Source organism: Ochotona curzoniae, unplaced genomic scaffold (assembly GCF_017591425.1).
Source record: "Ochotona curzoniae isolate NIBS_2020 unplaced genomic scaffold, NIBS_Ocur_1.0 contig_3498, whole genome shotgun sequence".
NCBI classification, from domain to species: Eukaryota; Metazoa; Chordata; class Mammalia; order Lagomorpha; family Ochotonidae; genus Ochotona; species Ochotona curzoniae.
This window is the reverse complement of record NW_024465885.1, coordinates 25,889,731-25,917,258: the sequence shown is the minus strand read 5'-3', so window position 1 is coordinate 25,917,258 and position 27,528 is coordinate 25,889,731. Positions and strand designations below refer to the sequence as shown.

At 37.6% G+C, this 27,528-nt stretch overlaps 1 protein-coding gene across 3 annotated transcripts in view; it reads right to left on the bottom strand.

The window, feature by feature from the left end:
* ROBO1 (roundabout guidance receptor 1) overlaps positions 1-27,528 on the bottom strand; it is a 1,020,189-nt gene that overhangs the window by 5,346 nt on the left and 987,315 nt on the right. For all 3 annotated transcript variants that reach the window (XM_040980627.1, XM_040980628.1, XM_040980629.1), the window contains 5 exons: positions 26,389-26,533; positions 25,228-25,473; positions 14,834-15,240; positions 11,513-11,665; positions 2,750-3,058 (listed from right to left, as the gene is read on the bottom strand). In XM_040980627.1, coding sequence (XP_040836561.1) covers positions 2,750-3,058; positions 11,513-11,665; positions 14,834-15,240; positions 25,228-25,473; positions 26,389-26,533 — 1,260 coding nt within the window. The remainder of the gene's footprint in view (positions 1-2,749; positions 3,059-11,512; positions 11,666-14,833; positions 15,241-25,227; positions 25,474-26,388; positions 26,534-27,528) is intronic.

The following is a 27,528-nucleotide window of genomic DNA, read 5'->3' as shown; positions in this document are numbered from 1 at the left end:
TCCTGTCCCCTCCCCTCTCCCCCATCCCCTCTTGGGGTCGGGTCTCATGCGTACACATAAATCTCAGGACTTATTAAAATGCTTGAAAACACAATAGGTGTTTGATATATGTAGAAATAAATTGAACTGAAGCAAATGTCAGCAAAAAGATCAGAGTCTAGAAGACCACTTTTGTTAATTAAAAGTAACCATTCATTTCACATGCAAATTAGTGTGCCTTCTACATTATAAATAATGAGAACTGAAGCATGAGAATGAAAACTACAACAATATATGGAAATGATCATTTAATGGCACACAAAAGGTTATGGTTTAAATAAGAGTTTGGGAACATGGACATACAATATGAATCAGCACATATCAGTGCCTTCCAGAGAGTAGGATTACTTGGTTTTTATTCACAAATATTTTTTAAAACACAAGACACCTTATTAAATCTAAAACTGGTCTAACAGAAATTTCACCTATATTTTATTCTATGCCAAGATATTTGTAAGTTGCTATAATTCTCCTCTGAATTCCCACCTATTTTGGAGGTAGACTGCCTATGAGCAGGACATTGCTCTGTAATTTCTGGCTAGACAGAAACTCATAATGTAAACTATGGTATTCTATTTATGAATCAATATCAGGAGTATAGTCACTATGAGCCAATAGTTCAGTCAGATCAACTTTTATTTCATTGAAAAAATAAGCTAATATGTACGCAACCTTTATGCTGTGGTAATACCATCAAAAGCTACGGTCACACAATGTTGAAAATTATTGTCTTAATTACCACTCATCTGGCACTCCTGAGAGGCCCTGTGTCAACTTCTCTGACTCGAAAGAGTTTATGACCATCATCTCCCTTCTAAAACCTCCATTTATTTTATAACCCCTTACATCATACCTGCATTCAGACTACTGTATTAAGAACAACTCAAAAGAGCTGAACCCACAACCAACATAATGCAAAGTCTCTTCTCCCTTGAGTTCATACCCAACTTTCACTCCCTTGGCATTTTGCATTCTTTCTTATTTTAAACTGTTCTCTTCCCTTCTTTCTGTGACACTATTTTGGATAGCTTGGATGTTCTTTGTTAAATATATATTTCTGAAAGGCAGAATTATAAAGAAAGAGAGATACACAAAGAAATTTGAGTAGTTAAGGAGGAAGGGGGCATAATGGGGAGGGACAGGGGCAGGAGGGAGAGATTTTGCATCCAATAATGTACTCTCCACAGGCCTAGGCTAGGTCATGCTGAAATCAGGAGCCAGAAACTCGGAGTCTCCCACACGAGTGGCAGGAACTCAACTGCTTGAACCATTACCTGCTGCCTCCCAGGTGTTTTAGCACAATGTTGGATGGAATGTGCTGCATGGCCAGCATCTCTTTAGGCTCTACAAGCAATAACTTAACCCACTATACCATAGCACCCATCCCTCCTTTGAATAATGATGGTTTTCTGCCTAATAACTAATAATCACTTACGAGAGGTGTGCTGGGGCAGGTTCAGCATCTCTAAGAGCCCATTGTACAGTGAACTAGAGGTTGGAAGATCACTCTCACTATCTTTCAAATAAATGCATCTTAAATAAATAAAAATATCCCATTACATTCATCTCTTGTTACCTCCACATTCATTGGCTTCCAATTAATAACTTGACATTAGCTACTTGGGGAGTATTTATACAAAAGAAGGAAACAGGTAACTTCCACTTAGGATTTTCTTAACCCTTCCAGAGAGCTGCTTGTTAAATACTTACCAGTTCCCTAATTCATACAATTAGGATCTCTGTATTAAAGGATCTAGCTCACTTCTCAAGCTTTCTCCCAATCTTTATAATCTAGTTCTCTAAATTCATACAGGTTTTCTTGACACTCATGGTCTGGTCAGCGCCTTAATCTATTCAACACTGAAACAATTTTGCCCATGGAATATCCCCATTCTTCTGCTTTTGCTACAGTGCAGTGCAGTTACTCTCCACTATCCAGGTGCAACTACCTAATCAACATTTGAACATCTTCTCTGATTCTTATTCTGTTATTTCACTATACCTTTCTACACCCAATTTGTCATCCAGTCCTACTGAATCCATCCTGAAATGCCTGTATGTGCCATTCTCTTTATTATTAATAATACTTGAATTCACTGCTCTCACAATTTATATTTAGATTACTTTTACAATGTTTTTATGCTGTCATCTACCTCATCTACCAAATTCCAGTCTCTTCTTCATGGCCAATTATTTTCTAAAAGAAAGCGCTAATCTGACTGTGTCATCTCTCATTTAGAATTCTTCACTGGCTCATCAGTATCTATATCATTAGGGCAACACTCAGAATTGTATCCCTAGGATTTTCAGCTGGACTCCACCTTCCTTGTTTACTATTTACCAATTGCTCCTGGGCACAGGCATGCTGCTGTGTATCAGTTGAATTGGAAACCGATGTTCTCCAAATACTAATTTTTAACTCTCATATATTTTTTAAAACATGTTTCCTTTACTTGAGAACTCTTTTCCTGCATCACTTTTTGAAACCTTGCTTTCCTTTAAAAGTCAGCTGAATAGTCATCATTCTGGAAATCCTTTCATAATACCTCATTCTGGAGTAAACTGAGGTTTGTTTGTTTGTTTGTTTATACTTGCCTTTGAACCCAATGGAAAGCAACCACTGCTTTACTATAACTTTCTTGTACATAAATTTGTATCTGGTGAACACAGACTCAATTCATACTGAGTTGTTGCTCGACTCTATCAGTACCTTGGATGAGATGAGTCTTTGCTGGTGGAAGGTCTCGTTTTGCTCCCTTGTTGCCCCGTCCTTTCCCATCATTCGGCTGCTCCTGTGCTTCTCTGGGATCCCCTGGATTGGTTCGCATGTCAGCAACTTGTCTTCCATCCAATACTTCTCTCCCTTTGTAATTGCTTCCTTTTCTATCTGATGATCTGTCAGTTCTTGCTTCTATAGAAGGGAGTTTTGGCACCATTACAGGTCGTACCTCCAGCTGGGCCTTGGATTGGACAGTGGGTGATTTTATAGCAGGTGGTGGCACTGGAGGAGGTGGAAGATCTAAAAAGAAGTAGTTTAGATGCTGTAAAATTCTGATGGCTGAAAAATCACTGAATGTTGTAATTATCACTGCAGCCACACTCATTTGTGACACACTATACCTTAAGTGAACAAAACAATTTCAGGCTACCCAAAAATAGGACCAACAATTTTAACACATTCTTGATATCCAGCCCAGGACTACTGATTAGCATAGTTGGAGTAGGCAATTTTCTATTTCTGGGATGGCTAATATTGGCCATTTGTATTGTAACTTCCCCTCTTGAAATGGTGAAAGAGCTTCCTGATTTCACGTGATATTCCTGATTCCAGATGCTTGTCCTTAGTCCTTCAAGAACCACTTAAGTTGATTGAGATTTGATTTGAATCAGGATCTGTTTGCCATCTCTAATCCTAGCTGTTCATTTTCTGGTTTTTAGATGAGACAGTTCCACATCAGCCTTCAGTTATTTTCCAATCTCAAAACTAGATGTGGCTAGAATCAGGGCTAAGGTCATTATATTGCTAATTTCCTATTTTAGTGGTTTTCTTTTAATGCTACTTTATTCAACTGAATTTTTAAAAGATTTATTTATTTTTATTGGAAAGGCAGATATACAGAGAGGAGGAGAGACAGAGAGGAAGATCTTCCGTCCAATGGTTCACTCTCCAAGCAGTCTCAATGGCCGGAACTGAACCAATCCGAAGCCAGGAGCTTCTTCCGGGTCTCCCACATGGGTGCAGAGTCTCAAGGCTTTTGGCTGTCCTCGACTGCTTTCCCAGGCCACAAGCAGGGAGCTGGATGGGAAGCAGGGCCACCAGGATTAGAACCAGTGCCCATATGGGATCCCGGCGCATTCAAGGCGAGGACCTTAATCACTACGCTATTGTGCTGGGCCCTCAACTGAATCTTTGCAATCTATATCACACTGATAAGGTATGTCATTCAGCGTATTTACTAACAAACACCCTGTGTGTGCATATAGTTATATATTAAGTATGATATACTATATATCAGCAGGCTAGTTTTTAAATTAATAAATTTTGTATTGTCTCTAAACGGTGTTAAAATATTCAAACGAGGGCTAGCAGTGTGGCTTAGCAGCTTAAACTGCCACCTGCGATGCTTAAATCTCATATGAGCCCTGGTATGAGTTCGCAGCCGCTCTACTTCCAATCCATGTCTCTGCTCATATGCCTGGGAGGCAGCAGAGGATGGTTAAAGTCCTTAGGCTCCAGTACTCTTCAGGGAGACACAGCAGGAATTTCAGCCTCACCTAGCCCAGCCGTTGCTACCATTTGGGAGGTGAAGCCCCAGAAAGAGGGTCATACTTATGCTCGCTCTTTCCTTCTGTGACTCTGCTTTTCAAATTTAAAAAAAAAATGTATCATTAAAAACATACTTAAGTGGCTCTTGGTAGAAAAAGATTCACCAGCCCTGTATTAAAAGGAAAGATATCAATCCACGAAGAATGACAGTTACTACAATAGCAAAGGTGGTGGACCCAGCAGTGTTGGTGGTTATTCAGGATAGAAAAAATATATTTTGGAAAGATCAAGAGAAAAATCATGTTCTGCCACAATGGCATAGGAGGCTAATCTTTACCCTGCAATGTTGGGATCCCATATGGGCACTAGTTTGAGTTCTGGATGCTCCACTTTTCATCCAGCTCCCTGCTAATGATCTGGGAAAGGAGCAGAGGACAGAACAAGTCTTTATACTCCTACACCATATAGGGCGGCCCATAAGAAACTCCTGGCTCCCGGATTTGGACTAACTCGGTTCTGGCCATTGTGGCCATCTGGAGAGCGAACCAGTGAATGGAGCATCTCTCTCTTTTTTTCTCTGTAACTCTTTCAAGTAAAAATGAAACAAAGCAAATCGAAACAAAAAACAAATAAGTCTTTATAAGGAAACTGCCAACATGAAAAAAATCAAGATTGTCCAATGATCCAAAGTAAATTTCACAGTGGGGAAATGACAGAATGTAATGTGATTTTTAGTATTTTTGCCGCAGGGGATGAGAGAAATGCCCCCGGAATAATGGACTGAGGCACTGAGGATGAGCCGCTTGCAATCACAGGCTGTGTATTCAGTATTAGAAAGTTGATGAGGTAGAGCCATTGGAGCATGAAAATATATAAAATCAGAATTTCAAGAAAGAAAAAAAATACTTAGAGAAATTTTGGAATTATCAGTATAGCTATGTTTTTTGTCATGTTTTTAGAAGTTATAAATTTATTGCATTATGAGAAAAATGTGATAGGATAATTCAATTAAAATGCATTTATATAACACCTGTTAATTCTTAGTATCATAATATTTGTTTTTAATTTAAAAATAAATACACATTCATGTGGTTAAATTTCAAAAGTAAAAAAGGGCTTTTAGTTGAAAGTGCATATTCTCGTAGCTTCCACATCAATTTCAAATCTTCATTACTGATTATACAGAGATGATCAGTTTGAATGGGTTACTGTAGAGTATTGTTTCTATCTTAAAAATTTGTTTTTCATTTAAATGATTTATTTATTTTTGCTTATAACTCAGAGTCACAGAGAGAAGGAGAGACAGAGCAGCTTTCCACCCACTGATTGATTCCCTAAATGGCGGCAGTGGCCAGAACTGGACTGAACTGAAGGCTAGAGCCAGGAGCTTCTTCCAGCTCTCCCTCCTGTGTGCAGAGGTTCATGCACCAGGGACATCTTCTGTTGCCTTTCCACAAGATTTGTCAGGAGCTGGACTGGATTTGAAGCAGCTGGGACTTGAACAAGCATCTAAAGGGATGCTGGTGCTGCACCCAGCAGTTTAACCTACTACATCACAGCATAGACCCCTTTTGAGAGGCCAAGAGAGAGAAAGAGAAAGAGAGAGAAACAGAGAGAAAGAAAGAGAGAGAGAGAGAGCACGCTAAAGATCTCATATTCTGATATGGTCATTCCCAAATGCCTGTGACAATTACAGCTGGACCAGGGCTGGCATCAATAGCTATGAAATACATGTAAGCCACCTATAAAGAACTTCTACACTCTAGTCAAAACAGTGGCCAAAGTATAGCCAACAGCACTAATTTTACCAAGTCTACAAAACTAAAAATTTTGTCTTGCAACATGCATTGCATTGTCACTACTGCATGGTTTTTCTCTTTTGTACACTGTTGAAAAGAATGTTCAAAAAGAATACTTCTAAATAAATACTATGATGAGAGTCTTCCTACATCTGCGACTTCTTTATTAAGAACAAAGAGTCAGAACACACACTTTTAAGAGTAAGGTACACTAAGAGACCCAAAGCTGAACTAAGTTCAAACTGAGGCTGGAAGTGCAGTGTCAGGAGGAGGGAAGGCAAAATGAATGCAGAACCAGATGAAATGAATGACTGTTGATTCACTTCTGCATTGTCTGTTTGCTGTAAACCTAAACAGATAGCAAACACTTGTTCTCAGGAAGGTAATCATTGCCTTTATCATCACGGCACAGCCTGTCTGGGTTTACCAGCTACCAAAATTGGTGACTGTAACCGCCCTAAGATCATATAAACTGCTGATAATACAAGGCTCTTTAGTAAATGTTTATAAGCATATGTTCCACATAGGTACTATCTATAACACAGGACAAAAGGGGAAGAGAACTCCGAAGAAGATTCTAAGAACTGTGTTTCTGTATATAATTGTCACTAAATCTAGTTAAAAATTAGAAGGAAATGCTGGCTAGTTTGATTGGCAAATCAATTATTTTGTAGGACTTACAAGAGGGTTATTAGTTCAAATAGGGAATCACAAGAATTATATGTTTCAAAATATGACAAAATTGCTTAAACCAAATTCATGCCATGAGTATTTCGAATTTAATTTAATAAATGGGGCAGAAGAATTCTATGAATGTATATTTACATGTTCTTTCCTTATGAGAGTATTCCAAAAAGATCATGGAAATGGAATTAAAAGATGTTTATTTAGGTACAAAAATTTGGGAATCATCCGTAAGATTTTATAACATGCATTTCAAGAGCTATTTAAAGACTCTCAAGTTCACACCCATTCTGTCTACACGACTTTCCAAATAACAGCAGAATGCACATGCAGTAACACAGGAATATGCACATGCAATCAATTCCCTCAGCACAGCATTAACTTGCAAGGGATATGGCTTCCGATGCATTTAACTGCTTAAAGTCCCAACACCTTGTAATTAATGATAAATCAAAATACCATCACTCAAAAGAGGGTGGTGAATTTCTAATTTATGACAAGTAGGGCTGGAGGAATAACATGGATTTGGTTTTTAAATCAAGTATGTAAATGCACTAGAAAAGCTGAAAAGAGGGGGTGGAAAGAATCTATTAGAAGGTCCTAGAAATGCACTTACACTTTAACTCAGTAAGAGTCCCACTGATAAATATTCATATATTTTAATGCTATCCTTCATCTAGATAAACTTGTAAGCAGCAAACACGAAATAAATAACTAATGAGAGCATTCTGTGTGACTATGGCATGCAGTACTCGCCTGTGCTTGTGAAGCCTTTATCTGCACAGCCAAGGATGACTGTACTGTATACATGAGCAACTGGTGTTTTGTGATGGACTGTCACATCCCTATGGGGAAGTTCTAAACTCCAATAGGTCAGACTATGACCACATTTAGTGTTTAAAGTGCCATTGGAGCCGCAATGAGGCCATGAGGGAGGACTCTAACAACATGACTGCTGGCCTTATAGCAGAGATGTGGACACAGGCACACTTAGGAAAGACCAAGCAATGACAGAGGGAGCAGAAGGAAACCTTGCTAACTGGTTGACCTCAGATTTCTAATCTGCATGACGGTGAGGGGTCTAAGCCCTCAAAACTCGTGGGTATTTTGTTAACGACAATCGTAGTGAATTACACAGGGATCACTGAGAAGGATCAGGAGAAATGACTTTTTCTCAGTTCAGACATGGGTCACTTTTGACCAGATTTTTAAATGTTTCTAGTTTACTTGAAGGCAGAGAGAGAGAGAGAGAGAGAGAGAGAGAGAGAGAGAATGAAACTCCTAATCAGTGGTTCATTCCCAAAGGCCCGCAACAGCTGGAGGTAGACCAAGACTGAATCTGAAAGCTAGGATCACTACCCAGGTCTCAAATGTACTTGAGTTACAACCTGCTGCTTCCCCAGGTCTAAATCAGCAGGAAGCTAGAATTCACAGTACTAGTCAGGAATCAAACCCGACACTCTAATATGGGGATGCATGTGTCTCAATTGTTAAGGTAAGTGCTGGCTACCATTCTTTATATAGTTTAACAGAAACTCTGCCATAAAAAAGCAGAAATAAAAAAATAATACATGTGAGTCTTCCATTTCCTAATACTATGCATAAGTCATACTTTTAACAGTTGTTAGCTCTTTAAAATCTACCTCCCAATCTCTCCTTTTTTTTTTCAAGATTTTATGTTTATTTTTTTATTGCAAAGTCAGATATACAGAAAAGAGGAAGGACAGAGAGTAAGATCTTCTATCTGATGATTCACTCCCCAGGTGACTGCCATGGTCGGAGCTGTGCCGATCTGAAGCCAGGAACCAGGAGGTTCTACTGGGTCTCCCACATGCAGGTGCAGAGTCCCAAGGCTTTGACCCATCCTCAACTGCTTTCCCAGGCCACAAGCAGGGAGTGGATGGGAAGCAGGGCTGCCAGGTTTAGAACTGGAGCCCATGTGGGATTCCAGAGCATGCAAGGTGAAGACTTTAGCTGCTAGACCACTGCACCAGACTCTGGTCTCTCCTCTTTTACCAAACTGTATAAAAATTGTCTGCCATTCAGGTTCTTCATGACATGGTGTGTGGATATTTTTTCATTCATTGTAGAAATCTGAACAATACTCTGAGCAATGAATGACTCATCTTCATTTTATGACCACTGTTGTAAAGACTACGTCAATTTACATTTTTCAAAAAGGATCTGCAATGGGGACACGGTTGTGGTGTAGCATGAAAAGCCACCACCTGTTTGCAAGCATCCCATATGGGTTCTGGTTGGGGACCTGATCCAGTTTCCTTTTAATGCATCTTGATAAGAAGCAGAAGGTGGCTCAAATTTGGGGGGTTCTACACCGCCAATTACTTGATAGATCTGGAAAAAGTTCTTGGTTCCTGTCTTGGTCCTGACCCAGCCCCAGCCATTGTAGCCACTGCGGCTACTTAGGCAGTGAACCAATGGATGGAGAACCTTTTCTTTTTCTTTATTACTCTCTTTCTGTAACTCATTGCACAATCATGTAAATAAGTATATTTTTAAAAGAAGGATCTAACTTTACATGATTTTAAATAATGAATGTGGATCCTGGCATATTTAAAAAATAACACATGGGCCCTGTGTGGTAGCCAAGAGGCTAAAGTCCTCGCCTTGCATGCGCCAGGATCCCATATGGGTGCTGGTTCTAATCCCAGTGGTCCCACTTCATCTGCTCTCTGCTTGTGGCCTAGGAAAGCAGTTGAGGATGGGCCAAAGCCTTGGGACCCTGCACCGGTATGTGGGAGACCGGGAAGAATCCCGTAGCCACTTAGGGAATGAATCACTGGATGGAAGATCTCTCTCCTCCTCTCTGTATATATGACTTTCTAATGAAAGTAAATAAAATCTTAAAAAAAGAAAACACCACATAATTTTCAATGTTTTCATTTCTTTTACTTAACAGTAAGGATCCAGAATTCTCTAGTTTATTTTTCTGGCTTAGAGAAAATAATTACTGGTTTTTATACTGCATTACGCATTGTGATAACTTTGTATGATCATTTGTGGAATGAATAACTAAGAATACAAATATTTCTGGTGAAGTTTTAGGTTTTACAAATATTTCACTGTATTTCTGTGGTTTTTCTGAGGTTATCAGCAAAACTTAATTGCTTCATTATTCAATTTGTAGTTATTATTTGGGGTATAGTTTGATTTATATTCAGTTATTGAACTCAGTTAAATAAATATTGCAGAATGCAGGACAATACACATAGATTTCAATTATCAAAGATGACATCATTTATAGCTATGTTGCTATATTCTTTAAATTGCATGTTTATTTCAAGCATTCTTTCAAAGCACTGTGCAATCTCAGACTCCCCTGTAAACAAACATAAATAAGAGACAGAAAGATCTACACAAAGCTACGGCCAGATTCTTCTCTTACTCAGTCAAGCTAGTAGTGCTTAGTTCTAGGCTTGATGTTCTGCCAGCTTTCCAGCAAGGCACACTCTCTTCAAGATCATAAAAATTGATAAAACAGCAGTAAAACTTGAAACATGCCATTACAGGGATCCATGCAAGCACAATTGTTAGTGGAGTTTGAGGATTTACACTTAATATTTGTCCCTTCCCAGACGCAAACCTGCACAAAACCACTGTAATAACCCTTCAAAATCAGATAACATTCTAACAAGTCAGTTTCATTGACAAAAGAGTCCTGGGCAGAAGCCAGGAGGCCCAGGTGCCCTGTGTCATGCCAGTATTTAATGTGGTCTAATATCAGATAGATGCTCATGAAAGAAAAATACTCAGAATAAAGTACAGATAGCAGCATGGACAGCCACTCATTGCAAAATTACTTGTGCTCATCATGCTGTGAGCTTTGTATTAAATTTTTCTGTCAAGTGGCAGAAATCACAGGGAGAAGTACCTCAGAAAACCCTCCTTGCAACCTCGGATAAGGATCTATAATATTAGGCTTTCATATGATAATGGCAAACGATGCCCTTTTTGAAAAATTGCTGACTGGTAATGAAAGACCTAATCAGATTGTGGACACGCCGGGCCAGGAGGTGGGGAAGCCGTGCCTGCCACACTCTTGTTCTCCACCCTGTTAGCAAATTTAGAAAACTTGACAAGATGGGTGAGTCTGAGAGAATTTATCTTACATGATTTTCCAACAGAGCCTGTGGAATTGTTTTATAAAACGAGAAGGTGGCAGTTTAATAAATGCTGGGCCACCTGAGGCACTCTCATTAAAGGCTTTGTCTAGACAACATCACAATGTGTGCACTGCCCTACTTTGCTCCTTGAATACGAGGGTTACCTCCTTCATGAGCGCCGGGATTGTATGTGAACACATGAAGGAAGATGATTCGATTTGCCTTTGAGGATGCCAAGTGACACCACCATGGTTACAACGAATGTTCAAACAAGTCTATTGCCTTCTGTTTGCAGGTGAAATTTAAAAAAAAAGCGGATGATATTTTGGAAGATATACTGATGAAGTTTAATCCTATGCCATTTCTTTAACTAGAGCCATGTCTTTTGCTAAAAATTATAGAGTATCCTTGCAACAACAACAATGGTATACAGGGTTCACTAATAAACAGCAATCAAGATGTTTGACAAGATGTGTAGGTAATGTGACACTGATAATGAATTTTTAATGTAATTTCTAACGTCCGTGATTGCATTTTCTAGAGAGGCGGTGTAAGCGGGCGAGATTCATAGATGCTTTCATGTGTTTCAATGGATTTACCATCTGTGTAGGCTTCTCTGCGCAGATGTCCTGGCTGGTGTTTTTGTTTCTTGGCGGGTCTGGCTTTCGGCATTACAGCAGCACTCATGTTGCTGTCAGTGGACACCGGGCTTGTAGGCCGAGGGCACTGAGAGGCAGGGAAATGTCGGCGCCCTGAGGCAAGAAAGACAGAGCCAAATTCAGCAATGAATCTTTAACTACCATGGGGACAACAAAATTCAATCTTAAAGCTAACAGCATCTTTAAGGAAAATAAAACCTTAAGTAAATTCCAGCAAGGAATAGGCTTTTTGTGAACATGCTAATTTACCTGCCAAATACCAAAAAGAGCATTTTAAGGTTTATGTTTTTTTTAACCACAGTAAATCACACGTCTGTTCTTTTAAAATTAATTATACTATCCTCTGATTTCTCTTCAGATTGTATAATTTGTTCACCTTTTAAAATTAATTTTACTTATGATTACAGGGAAACACTCCAAATATTTTTGCTTCACCTAAAATGTTATTCTTGAAATAAAATATGAATCTGCTCTTTGCATAGTATAATGTCTACTGCTTTCTCAATTGCAAGTGCCAAGATCTTGTAGAAAAAAAAAAGCCCGAATCATATTCCTGCCTTAATTTAATACCATTGTTATGGCATTCAAAAAAACCGCAAGCTTCTAATATCTTATTTTTTTCTCCCAATAATCATAAATTGGTCTACATTACCTATCTATCTGGATCCCTGAAAGTTAACTACCCTACTTTTCTATCTTAAGATTTATTCAGGGGTTGAATTCTTGGGCAACTTTTCTAAAACTTTTGTTTTGGGCAGTGGTGGAATGTAGCTTCAGGTTATTTGTGTTTAAAGAGCATTATTCCCAGATGCAGGTGCACATTTAGCCATGCTATCTACACTGCAGCACTATGAAGTTCCCTGGCATCTCAAATAGATGCTATCTTAAAGCAGGTGCAATCAACATACTGACTCCCTAATGGCAATGCAGAGGTTGAACCAAAGCTTGACCATTACTGTTTGTGGTTCTGACAAATTCAGACACAAATCCAGATCCTCCTACCATACTACCAGGAACTTCAAATTAAATAAAAATGATGTGTCTTTTATCCATGAATAGACGTCACAAATAATGAAATCAATGCAGTTAAAGATACTAAGTGAAGCATATTAAGTAACAGACATTAATGCAGCCAAGTGAGAAGCAATGTGATTGGATTATTCATTTATATTAACTTCAAGTCACATGACTGTAACATCATTTCCTGAAAAGGGAGCTGTAACAGGCAGAGACCAAGGCATGTTTAGTTCATTAGGATTATGAGGCAAGGGGAAAACCAGAAGAGCCACGAAATGACAACATAATAAAACATTAAACCAAACTCTCCTTAGCTGTGATGCAGATTATTACAATTAAAGTTGCATATCCATGAAAACAGAGAATTAGGGCTGAGATGTAAAGCATTTTTCATTATATTATGTGAAGCCATCTACTGTTCATAGGCCCTAAGGCATAAGTCCATTTATAGAAGAATTTTCAACATTATTTTACATTTCGCTGGCTTAATGAACTGAAACATACCCTTAAACGTAATCCAAATGCAATAGTTTGAGATGTTTGGTTCCATTTATTTCTTTATTTTTTTCACAGAGGGTGAAAAAATAAGAAACAAATGCTACATATAAAGCCACATGTCCTTTATTCATTAAGAAAGGTAGTTTGGTTTGCTTATTTTATTTCATTTAGTAACTACTGGGGAAAAAGACATTTGGGTTGGATTTCATAAAATATATACCTGGCTAAAATTAAATAATATACTCTGCACGAATAAGTTGAGAGACTATAGTTCGCTTTACCTGAAACACATTCTTGATAAATAGTAGAGTTGGTTTATGAGTTATATTTTATCTAGATATATCTGCATCCTCTCCCTGTCCCAATGACTTTTTCTAAAAAGGCAGAGGGAGAGCTAGAAAGAGAGCTCTCATTTGCTACTTCAATTCCAAGATGCCCACAACAATCTGGATGCGGTCGTACCAAAACTGGCATCCAGAACCTAATCTGGGTCTACTCCATGGAAAATACTGCTGCCTCATGGACATGTATCAGCAGAAAATTGAAACCAGCAGAGAACTAGGACTTCAGAGTGGAGTCAGGACTGGAACCAACACATTCCAGTTTGGAATGCAGGTGTCCCAACTGGTCTCTTTAATCACTGGGCAAAATGCCTGTCCATCTGAATATATTTTACACTGTAAAAAAATGACCAATCCTGATATCTGGGAAAAAAACTAGCACTGTATAACAAGATTAAACTAAAAATGTATTGGTTTACTTCTTTCTTTGAGGTATATTTCTTTACTGTCAACAATATTTTACTCTATTGTTTATATTTTCTTGGCTACAAGAAATACACCTGCTCACAATATGTATATGAACAAGTGGGTTGCATATGTATCCATACTCCCTATCTTTCCATATGAAATGCATGTGAAAATTAGTAACAAATGCTTTAAATTTAATTTTTTTCTTTTGCTTAGTAAACAGGGTTGGAAGGAGAAGGAGACAAATTAAAAATTATTTAAACACAAGAATAGTTATATAGCTATTAAAATTGCTATTGGCAATAAAATAAAAACAAAAAATACTAGGATGTAGATCATCTGCTTTCTAAGTATTAGACTAAAAATGTGAAACATTCATGCTTGAAAATATACACATACTACAAACATCTTTCTATTATTTTAATTGAATTAACATTCAAATTAGGAAGGCATGAAGAGAGTAACTAACAATGGCAATTTTCAATGTTTGAATATGACATCCAAATATTTACTATTTTTCCTGAAATATTTCAAAGTAAATATATTGAATTTGTAATTAAATATATTATCAGAGTACAATTATTTGAGTGACTACATTAAAACAATATCATGAACTTCTATTAATTTAATGTCTGTACATCTTGAATGAATTTCATCAATCTGTGTAAAAATGCATATATATATATTTGAATATGTATATATATAAATACTGGTAAATGAATGCCTTAAAAATAAGAATTTCCCAGGTAGCTTACTATCATTAATATTACACAGTTTAAATACATTAGTTAATTTCAAATACATTAGTTAATTTTAACATCTTGTCAAAACAAGAGGCATAATTCAACTCAGTCATATCCATGTACTTTGGTTTCCTTAGGCAACCAAGACAGTAATTAGAGTCGCCTTTAATACTGGACACAAGATAATAGGTCATCAGCAATAGGCATACACACAGAACTGTCTTTTCTAGCTTGGTGAAAGCTGCATGGCTTACCAGTCGCATCCTGCATTTGACGTCGTGCCACTTTCAGACCTGCGTACTCTGCCGCTGCTGCGACTGCCTGGGCAAAATCAGCATCCGTGAAAAAGGAGCCGTCGGATGAGCTCACGCTGGAACGCCCACTGGAAATGTTGTCCTCCTCAGAGGCTGAGCCCCAGCCATTGATCATGGAGCCGGTAACAGAGCTCTCCAGGTCCCCAACACTGGAGGCAGGCGTCTGCTCCAGACCACGTAACAGAAGCCTTCTGGTTTGCATCTTGGCTACTTCCATGTCGGCTTCATCCTCTTCCTCTTCTGGCGCATCCGTATCCATATCTGACACGAGGGGTCCAGAAATGTAGCCATAGGTGTGTGGTGGGGAAATCGGCCGTGGTGGAGGAGGCGGACTCACAGGCTGTCGTCTGCTGAGGACCAAAAATCAAAATGCCTCAATTCATTATTTATGACGTAAATGGACAGGAAACTCAGAAATGTACTCAGTTGAGCTTCGCTTTACTTGTGCTAACTTGCTTACGAAAACCAAAGCAAACCAAACAAAAAGCCCTGGAATCGGTATATGTCAAAATTTGTTTTTTCCTGTGATATGAAATATGTTAGCCACCTTGTAAGTATTCTCATGTCTTATCACTTGGATTATTTTCAGTTAACAAGGAGGAGGTATTTGGAGAATACACATCTATGTATTTGGCAGAGTGTTTCAAACATTCAGGACAGCAGTCCTGAAATAGTTACTCACCACCACTATAAGGAAAAGAATTTAAGAGGATTAAAAAAGCTACGTATTCAGCATATTACACAACTTTGTTTGATTTTACTCCATTTACAAAGGGTATGCCTGGGATTTACTGATTTAGCCACTTCATCATACTAGCTTGCTTAAACTCTATTGCTCTAAGTGCTGCTGCCATTTACTTACTTGAGAAAAGACTTACAGTATTTTTCAGAGGTCCTAGTTTTACTTGAGAACAAAAGATGAGATGAAATGAAACAGTATCCCATAATGCAAGCTCACAGAGTTACCAAAGCTGTTCTCAACCATGTTTACACAGTCTTGATGAACAACAGCACGTAAAACAAGCCTGTCCATCAACACCGTAGTCTACACTGGATGACTGAGAAGGAAGAGAGCAGTTGGCATTCAGAGGATAACAATTTTTGTGGGAAGAAGTTGTTCTTAGAGGACTCATAAAAGAATACAGTCATCTCTCATACACCCATGGGGACTGAGTACAGGAACCCCTAACACAGACAACTGTAAGGAAAATCCAATTTTTATAGGACATGGAAGGAGAGTCCATATAACTTATAACATACTTTCAAATGATCTCTAGTTCACTTAAAATCACAACAGAAAGTAAATGTTATATGTGATAATTATACTTGTCTAGTCAGCAAGGATAGGACGATTTTTTATATTTTCAAATATTCGTTTAAATCTCTTCATATTTTAAGTTTTTATTACTTTTTGCCTTTATTATATAGCAAGTATGCCACGAAGTGGAGCTACATTGCAGTATGCATCTCTACTTTTGAAGAAAGGGTTGACTCCCAATAAAACTATTAAATAGAGCTTGATGCTAGAATATTGGACTTTATACCAGGACAACATCAGGACACAAATAGAAGAATGATGGACTTGTGACTGTTGTTTATGGACTAAATTATTGTAACAATATAGGGGAAAACAGTTGGGGGGAGGGGCAGAAGAGGGTAGAAGGGAAAATCCCTGAGCTTAAGGACCTGTGTTATGAAAACTATTTTTTTTAATTCAACTACATTTTAACAGATTCAATGTGATTTGTAGATAAAATTCTAAGAACACAATTATATTACTTTTCTTTCCCCTTCCTCTCATTCCTCTTCCTTATCTCTTCTGTTTTTTGCTTTTTAAAAAGCATTTCAGATAACATTTTAAATTTCCATTACAAAAAATCTTGGGCCAGTTGGATGGCTGAATTGGCTAATCTTTCACCTACTAGTGCCTGCATCCCATATGGGCACCAGTTCATGTCCTGATTGCTCTACTTCCAATCCAGCTCCCTGCTTGTGGCCTGGGAAAGCAGTACCCATGTGGGACACCCAGAGACAGCTCCTGGCTTCAGACTGTTCAGCTCTGTCCATAAAAGTCACATGGGGATTGAAAACAGTGGATGGAAAATCCTTATCCCTATAAATCTACCTTTCCAACAAGAATAAACCTTTTAAAAAAATAAACATAAACAGGCTTACTACTTCAACTTGGGGGACTGAGTGTAATCCCTAAATTAGCAGAATGTCAGTCAAAAAGGAAGACATACAGTGATGCTGACTGGAATACTCATTAGCTAGCACCATCATTTGAACAGTTGCCCCTCAGAAGTTCATATTGGAACTTATTTCCCAATGTCACAAGGTTGAGAGCTGTAGGAACTTCCAACTGCCTCTCCGCACAGTGTGAGGCCCTGAGCAGAAACTGACCATTTCCACATGTGAGAATTATGATACAATATTATCCCCTGTAATTATATATCATCCAGTTTCAGGTCTTCTACAGAAAGCAGACTAAATCAGTAATTTGCTCAACAGCCCCATTAATTCGTGAGAAAAGGTAATGTGATAAATGAAGATAAACAGATGGAATGGTCATGACATAACTCAAAAGAGAAAAAAGAAATGAAGATAGTTGAGGTTAGGATCCTCATTGGTGGTTTCCACCGGTTGGAAAGGTAGGAAAGACAAGGGAAGTTTAGGAATGTCTTAGAATCTGCTTGAACACGTGGACTGGCACTCAAGACCGGGCATGCTGACAGATGCTGCCACGATTGGAGTCCTCCTTAGAGAGGGAAGATAGTGCTGAGTCCTCAACACACCATGAAACTCACAGAATAAGACAGGAGAGACGAATCACCAGTTATTAGAGATAAATAAGGAGAAGACTGGCTCTTCATCTCGGTCTCCTGATTTTTGTTTTCTTCTCTGTTTTCGTAAGTAGAAGAAGCAGGTGAGAGAGGATTAATGGCAGAATATGGTCCTGTCTCCCTGCCATGACAGACAGGTGCATTCAGCACATGATGTCTGAGAATGCACAATTACACTTTTCAATCATTAAGACTAGTTCTTAAAGTAAAATCAAGCAGAGACCAAATTTTGGGATTTAATAACATCAAAGCCATACAGGATCTCTACCACAGAGAAAGAAATGAAGTGTTACATCGTAGTTTTTATTGTCTCATGGACGATAACTCACAAACTGAACTGAGACACTCTGATTATTCCATTTCTTTAATACAAATGAAGAACATCACAAATAAATGATTAAAATATTGAACTGACTCCTTTAGTTCTCACAATATTTTTCTGTTGCTTTTTGTTTTGGGGATACAGAGACAAACACACGGAGAGATACCCAATCACTGAGTCATTCTCCAAATATCTGCAATAGATAGGACTGAGTGAGGACAAGACGTCGCTTAAGTACCTGGCAGGACTCAACTACTCGAGTCATCACTTGTTGCCTCCCAGCTTGCACACTCGCAGGAAGTTGTAATAGACAATGAAATTGAGACTTAAACCCAGACATTGCAGTATGGGATGAGAGCATACCCACCAGGGACTTATTACCCACCACACTGAATGCCTGCCTCTTGAGTTACTTTTAAAATTACTATTTTATCCTCAAGGAAATTGAAATTCATAATAATTGAAGTCCTTGCCAAAAGCAAATATGTATCAAATCCAAAATATAAAATCAATTTTATTTCCAGTTATGACCTTCCAATACTGATATTATTCATACATGCATATACAGAGATATAAATATGTATTACTATACACGCATGATTGAAGATATATGCCACAAAGAAATACATGCACACACATATATATACAATTATATGTATATGTACACGTATATACACATACAGAGTTGTCTAACATGCTGCATTGTTTTTCATTTCTGGGTGGCTTGTAATGTATCTGTGTGTGGCAATAGAAAAAATATTTAAAAATGTGCCAAAGCTGAAGTTATTTAGCAGATTAAAATTGATAATTGCTTCAGTGTAGAGTGTGTTGCCCTCATAGGAGGAAAGCCATTGTTTAATTTGGAATGCTATAAAATACCATACCTAAAAGCTAATATACAGCATTTGTTACCATCCTCATACAAAATACCACAAGAAATTCCTTTTAATAAAGACATGCTAAGACTGATTAGCACAAAAGAGACTATTTTGGCCACCAATAAAGGGCTGTAGAATGCAATTTCACATGAAAAGATTCCAACATTCTTGTGTTTGGATAATTCACATTCTGTAGAATAAAAATAACTTCATGTTAAACAAGGGCTGGCTTTTAACTACTACCACCCTGTGCAAATGCTGAGGAAACGCACAAAAATGTATTCAAACCATCTGTAAATAAGACAAGTCCAGAGAATGTGTGATAAACATGTACAGTTTGAAATATGTAATATATTCTATTTGAAAACAAAAGCTATTTCAGGATGCCGCACTCAAGTGGGACTTGTTGCAAATGAACCTCAGCCCTCTAGAATTCTCCCCCTGAGGGGTTTCAACGTCTTCTGAAATAATGTACAAGTATGTGGCTGAGAATCACAACACTCTAGGCGCCTGCAAAAATGATACTTTCATAAACATGTTCAAGAGAAAAAGGGAATGCTGCCATTAATTTGTGAGAACAGGTGTTTATACAGTGCCCACATAGCATTTGCCAGGCAGAAAACAAAAAGGGGTTATATATTTATACCTCTGAGCTTTTTTTCTAACACTGATATAGATTCAATTCTTTATATAATTGACTATCCCCTGTATTGCAAATGCAGAAGATATTAATTCACCTTTGATTCCTCATTTCTTTTCTTCCCAATTACGCTCTATGTTTGTTTTAATATCAATAATTTTTCTATTTCATACAGGAAAATTAGTCTTACTTCTCAAGAGATTTGTTTTGCTTTATATCAACTGCAACCAGCTAATTAGAACAAGATACTTTTTGAATTTACATGTTAAACTATATTGTTTAAAAGCTTAATTAAGTTATTGTCATAACTGTCCAAAAAGAGAACTGTCATTTTGTTTAATTAGTTTCAGAAAAGAATGAAATAACCTAGAATTTCATTAAAGTAATACATTTGCAATTCCCGTAGCAATGCAGCTTTTAATGATTAATTAATATTGCAGAGTTACAATGGTCAGTAACATAAAAGTTAGTAAATATTAACATTACCTTGCTTGTGCCCCTAACTCATAAACATACATGTAATAAATGAATTTTGTAAGCATTTATTCTGTTCCTACTTGGGCACTCTGGTAGATTCATACTACAAAGATTGCAAACAATAAGAGCTTAAGAAATGGCATGTAAGAATTCCACATTAAGGTACCCTGACTGATATTAACTACCATTTATCTTGCCAAAGCAGATATTCTGTATTTAAAGCAAGAATTCTTATTCTCAATGCTCTCCTGAAATAAGATATTGTAATTTAACCTATTAAGGGAGGGAGCTTAATGCTATACACTTAAATTTGAAGGGAGCCTGTGTCTGTTTCAATTGAGTAGAATGTGGTAGAAATAAGACTGGGACCTTATTCCAAAGTCAGATTCTTAACTGGCCTTGCAACTTTTTTCATCTTCTTAGATGCCAAGTTCTGAGTGAGAAGCACCACTAACCTTGCCCCTCCCGCCCATGTTAGGAGAAGCTCAGACTGTGAGGTCAGATCCTAAAGAATAGGAATCTGTGGAGTCATTCTTACACAGTACTCGAAACTGAAACTCAGGCACTAGGTTAGGTATCTAATTAAATAAAACACCTATTGCCCTTGTTTGTGTGTAGAAACTTGTAGTCCAGTAGAAGGCACTAATGACATAGAAAGCATTCAGTGACAATGCAGTAAAAGCACCATGATAGATAAAACACAGGGTATTGTGGGGATGAATAGAAATGGTTGCTGTTCCAGTGGAGGGATATCAGGAATGATTCTGAGAGAATCTGCCCTTTGATCTTGCATGGAAAGGATACAAAGGTGTTGGCTCCAAAAAGAGAGAGAGTAATGGTATTACGGGAAGATGAGATAGCATATGCAAAGACACTGAGGTGAGCGAGAAAAGTGCTCATTCCAGGAACTGAAGGACATTGAGAGTGAAGACAACAAAGACAGTGACGAGGGAGTGGCGATGGGGAAGGATGGAGAGGCACACTGGGTCAGATCACAAAAGGCCTTGATTGCTACATTAAGGCATCTCGCCTTTATTTTAAGGGAAATGGGAAGTCACTGAGAAGTTTAAACAGTGGAAAGACCTGATCAGCATTGCATTTATGAAAATGCCTTAGTATAGGCTATGGCAGGGATTAGATTGAAGAAAGGGCAAGGCTAAAGGCAACAGGACCACTTAGCAGAATATTATTGTAATGCAGGCGAGAGAAAATGACTGTTGGAACTAGGAAAGTGCATTTATGGCTGCAGTTACATGTATCATTCAGAGGGTTGGTGAGGCAGCAAAAATCTGCAGGAACAAATACTTGGATATTTGCGTTTACGGTGCTGGAATGAGACCTGTAAAGAAATAGCTATCTATCACTAATGAGTACATCATTAGCAAAGTGGCAGGATGATAAGAAACAGAACTCATCCCACTGATGGGGCAGGTATTCAAGTGGGTCAAGAGAGGGAGAAGAGGCTTTGTTCCAGAACCTAACCATAGATCAAAATCACAACACTGTATACAATCTCAAAAAGATGTTCATAACATACATGGTCAACACCAGGGAACTGGCAAAAAGGATCACAGCACACATTAACATGTGTCTAAATAAAAAATTATAAACAGAAAAATACCTAGGATCCGTGAAAACAGTGGCTTATAAAATAGTGTAGCATATCACAAATCCAAGCACGGTGAGTATATGTGGAGATGAAGAACTGAGTGGATATTTACTCAGAGATCTAAACTGTGACTCTTTCTGAAGACATAGTTCATTGGCATGTTAATATTTTCACTTTATCTGTTTTTTCAAACTTTCCATATTAATATGGCAAATGCATTCACAGTAAATGCATAAAGAGCTTTTAAAATCATCTAGTAATAATTAAACGAGCCTGAAAGAAAGACAGACATAGGAAAAATGTCCTTATTCACTGCATCACTTTGTAAATGTTCACAAAGGCCAGAGTCAGAGCTGATACTTGGGAACTCAGTTCAAGTCTCTTATACGAGTTGTACGGACGCATTCAGCTGAGCCATCCCCACTGCCTCCCAGAGTCTGCATTAGCAGGAAGCTGGAGTCATGAGCTTGAGCCAGAGACGAGATCCAGATGGTATGTGGGTTAACTGTTAACTTCTAGGTTAAAGATTAACCCTTAAGAGATCTTTTATTGTGTTTTGCATGTAATTAATATCTGTCTACTTTAAATTAGCACCAATGTTATTTCCAGCAATGACACTGATAATAATATTTATGAGAGTTTTAAAGATTGAAAATACATTTTACAAAAGGCTGAGCATAAGCAAATTGGTTGTAAGTGCAAATAGTTAATATATTTCCCAATGTTATATGTCTATCTCAAGTCCACATAAGTACCTATCATTCTAAAGCAGTTGCACGTAAGTTAACTTCAAATTTTACTACAATACTAAGTGTCATTCATCAATTACTTACTGAAAAGAGCTCTGCAGAACTCAAATATATAAGTTTGCCAAGAGCTATGCCCTCCAAGTGCTTGTAATTAAATAGAGGAACAATCGATACAAATAGCAAATTCTAATGCATTATGAAAACAGACTTCTTTCAAAACAGATATATGAAAACTAAAGAAAGGGATAGTTGATTTTTGCCAGCTAGAAGAAATATTCACTTAGGCAATATTTAAGTGGGACCTTGAAAGATTAGAAGTGCTTCCCGGATGATCAAAAAGCAGCACAAGACATCAGTATATTAAATTCAAATTCAAGGATTTTAAACAAACTGATTAAGAAAGCAGGGGTGTGAATGTTCAGGAATGAGAGATAAGCAAATGGAAACTGGTTGTGCAAACTCTTGAAAATCAGGACAACCTGTGAGAATTGATTCTAAAAGGAAAACATTACCAGACTTGTGTGCAATGCAGGATTGAAAAGAAACAGGGATATGGGAGAGAGATGAAGAGTAGAGACCAATTCCAAGATGGGACAATATTTCAATGAATAAGGATCAAAAGCCTGCTGTGGCAGATGTGGGAATGGAGATGAAGAGATTGAAGAGCTATTTTAGAATGAGATTGGAAGGAATTTCGTGCTAGTTAATTTTACGACATTGGTCAAATACAGGATGATTGATTATTCAGAACCAGATAGCCATAAAAGTATCTCAAGGTATTAAGGTAAAAAGTCAAACAAAGTAGAATTTAGATGAGGACCTGTGGAGATTTCCCAGAGAATATAATATTCAGGAGAAAGGACATGGCCAGAAAATCAACACTGGGAACCATTAAAAAAGAAAAACAGGAACACAAGTGAATTAAACAATGGCATGATATCAAAAGAGAAAGGAGCAAGGGCAGAAGGGAATAGTATGTGTTGATTATTTATCTCACTTCAGATACTTTACATACACTATCTCATTTGATTTTTGAAATCATTTATAAAATTGCATCATTGCAGAAAGTGAGTATAATAAAGGCCAGAGCCTTTAGATTTCAGCATTAGAATGCTGGATGGGAGCAAAATGGCATAAACAAGATGTGGAGGCTTAAGATGTGAATGGGAATTAGGAAGTAAGTAATTAAACAACACTGAGCGGCAGAACACATAGCTAGAAGGGTGAGCTAAGCAAATGGGAGAGTGGAGAAATAGTAGAGTTAACAGTAAAGAGTAGCAAAATGAAGAGGAAGAAGCTAAAAGGTCAGCATGCCAGGATAAGGAAAGGTAAACCAGTTTTGCTTCCGAGGGGGTGGTAAGGGTTATGTAGGGATACGTAAGGGAGACAGAAAAACAAGCTAAGTGGGGAGAAGATAATAGGTTACTACTGATGAGAGAGAGTGAGAAAATACAGAATCTGAGCCAATGAGAGTGTTGCTGGTTTAGAGCTAAATAGTCTCTATTAGTCTCTTCTTTGCTTCTAGAAAGAGTAGTAGAATGATCTGAGAGCTGAATAGTGAAAAGATGTTTTCCTGGCTTCCAATCTCCATGAAGTTCCAGGGAATTTACATTTAAACCTTTGCAAACAAACTTACTCCTGGCAACACAGACAGCTTAGCTACTTCTTTATTTTTAGGAGACATTATTATTTTATTTAGAAGACATAGTAATTATTCTTTATTATTTAGGAGATAGCATTGTGACCCAGCACAGTAGGCTGCATTCCAGGATGCTGGATCCCCAGCAGGCACCAGTTCAAGTCCTGGTTGCTCCACTTTGTATTCAACACATTCTTCCTTTCAAATAAATAACTAAATCTTTCATTAAAAAGATTGCACAATTTAAACTCTGCGGTAGCTTCTGGTTGATGGAATTGTTAATAAATATAAACTGTATTTTAATCTACAAAGTAAAATTTCAGAGGCAGAAATCAACATGTGTTATTCAAGAATACAAAAAGACAGTCTTCTGAGCAATCAACACGCTAAGTTTCAAACACTAACAGGAATATAGAAAGTAATATATTTTTAAATATAATGTGTCAAGGGTAAGAACATAGTACAAACAATGACAATGAAAGAAGAGCTAACATGATGCAGTAATTGATTTTATGCCATTGAAATGACAAGTGAAGTCATATATAATATAAATGTATTGGTTGGTGCTGCTCAACCAGTCCACGGATATTACAAAGTCAAACACACACACACACATGCACATGCAAACATATCACATATCCAGAGTCCACAGTCCTGGACAAAAGCATTCCAACTATTACAGAAGTTGAAATAAAAGTATCTGAGGTCAACATACAATAAACACACCCAAATCATCCTTCTGCAACATTATTTGCAGCTGTGATACAGCAAATCATTATGAGGAAATAATTCAAAAGGGTGGAGAAAAATCTATTTTCCATAGACCAAAGCAAAGACTTACCTAGGTATAAAGAAAATTAAAACATAAAATTAGCCTTCATCAATAATACAGCACCATATTAGCAAGACATGTTCATGGTCTTCATGTGTTTATAAATGCAATCATCTTGAGAGGGTGAGTTAATACCTAATTTTATGGTTGTAATTTCACATAGGTCAATTTGTTTAATGTGATAGTCAACAATACCACTTGATAAGTTCATAATTTGGACTGTTGGGTGATTTTCCAAGAACCAGCTCAAATGACATGGAAATTATTTCATCATTTGTATTCAATAAACATGCTAAGAAGTGGAAGGGATTTTATTGATCAATCAAGAATGCCAACAAAACGTACCTCCTTTCTGTCTGGTGCTGCAAGTGGCCAATCTCCTCCGGGCAGTCCTGTAACATGGGCTGGAGCTCCTCCTGAGGGGAAGGAGTCAGAGTGGCCGTGGACTGATGGCTATAGGACACAGCTGCTGGAGATGAAGCTGCTCCCCGCACGGGGGGCGTGGGGCCTCTTTCATCATCTTCTTCTAATTCATCTTGTTGTAAATACATCCTTGCTGGTGGTACAGGGCATGGCATCTCTTGGTCATAGCTAAAACAAATAATAAAGACAGGCTGACTTATTCATGTTTGCCAAACAAACTCTTTGTATAGAAAGTACACCATTTGTTTTTTTTTTTTCAAATCGAAATATGCTGGGATATGTTAGATATATTAAAATTTCAAGGACATAGAGCTTTGTGAAATACTATATATCAATCTTTTTCTAGAGATTGCCAACTGCAATAGTATATTACAGAATCTGAAAAGTCAAGTGATAAAGAAATTCACTCCACATATTTAACTGAGGATATCCCAAATATATGCTGTGTATTCTGTCCCTCTAGTTCAACCTGCTTTCTAAAACAGGAGTTAAAGAAGGTAAGACATTGAATTCAAAGATGGAGTTTTGGACTCGGAACACATTTTCTTTGAGAATGCTTTTGGACACACCGGAGAGCAACTGATTTAGTCCAATACAATGCACCTCCCAATTGAAATCAAAACAGATCACTAGTTGTTACAGTAAGCATAGAAATGAACTAATTGGTTTTCATTGTGGATTGGTGAGTAAAAAATAAAATACCTCCAAAATAACGAAAAGGTTCTCAATACCTCTGCTAGATCTGTGCAGGGTCCAATATGTATCTGGGGACCAGTCACAGGTGTCTTACCACAGGGAATATGGTTATTAATTAGAATGGCTGGTGTGTATCACATTTCTTTCTCATGATATTTCCACCTCTAGTCTTCCTGCCTCTGCTCTCCTTTTCTGGACTCTCCCATTGCTTTAGAAGTACTTTATAACTTGGACCAAGAGAGAATAAAATACTGAAGACAGAGGCAAGGCATCCATATCTTCATTAGCTGGCTTATGTTGGGCTTCCCAGAGTCACCTCTCTCTACTACATTTCTTGCTGCCTCGGCGGGACTCCACATCTCTGCAACTGTTCTGAAGGTCTCTTACCTTTCATCAACAGAAACACTGTATTCTTCACTATTGCTGTGTGGGGGAGGGTGTGCTGGGGGAGGGGGAAGCAGGTCTGCCCAGTTCATGCCACCCTGTTTTGGTACCTTGGGTGTTCGAGCCCCCTTCTTGTGCCCTTGACTCCCTAGAACAGAAACAGAACATACACCTTTTATTTCTGGCGTTAAAACTTTTCATTGTTCCCAAGTGGATCATTTCTATAAATATAATCTTATAATTGTATTTTTTTATGTAGAAACAAACATTTCTCATTAATTTTAAACAGAACTTTGTATAACAGAAGAGGTAAAATATTATCAAGTTTATTGTCAAAATACACAGCAAAAGAGGAATAAAACCAGAAATGAATTTTACAAGACATATCATTAATAGTGATCTTCCTGCAGCAATTAATTGCATTATGGATTATCATCTAAAACAAATGAGCTGTAGACATATTTTCTGGAGTGCTTTTTATTATTTAATTGCTGGAACCCAAAATACAATACGATATAGATACGATCTATTAGAGTTCCACTGTTGCTTTAAATCACTGAATATATATAATTTGTACTTGTCCACTGAAGTGTTTTAGGCACGATAATATTACCAGCTTGCTTTACAAAGGCAGAGGCAGGAAAATAATTGCTGGGAGAATAAAACTAATGACAAAAGAGGCAGGAAAATAATCTGCAAAAAAAGACAAAAGGATTTCTAGCTACTGCTTCTAAAATTATGATTTAGAGTAAAATGATGTTGCTTGATTATTCCTAGTAGTTTGAAACAGTCCAATTATTCAAGTGCTCCAACTCTCTGCTCTGAGAGACTGGACTTGGATTTTAAAATAGTGTGCCATGAATTTGACAGCATTCATTCTTAAAAGCTGTGGACGGAAGTTTTTGTAGTTTCTCCCTGATACATTTCAGATTCAGATAGCTGTTACGGACAATAAGCCCAAAATTGTTTTTATTTTCATGTGATACTTCAATTTCATCAAATTGGTCATATGTTTTTCTTTCTAACCATATCAGCAACAGCTCCAAGTTACATGGTGCATGAAACAGGTCTTAGCAGTTTTTTTTCTTTTTTCCAAACTCAGGAGGGAGTTTTCAGTATAACGGGTTTGTGTGTTAAACCAGA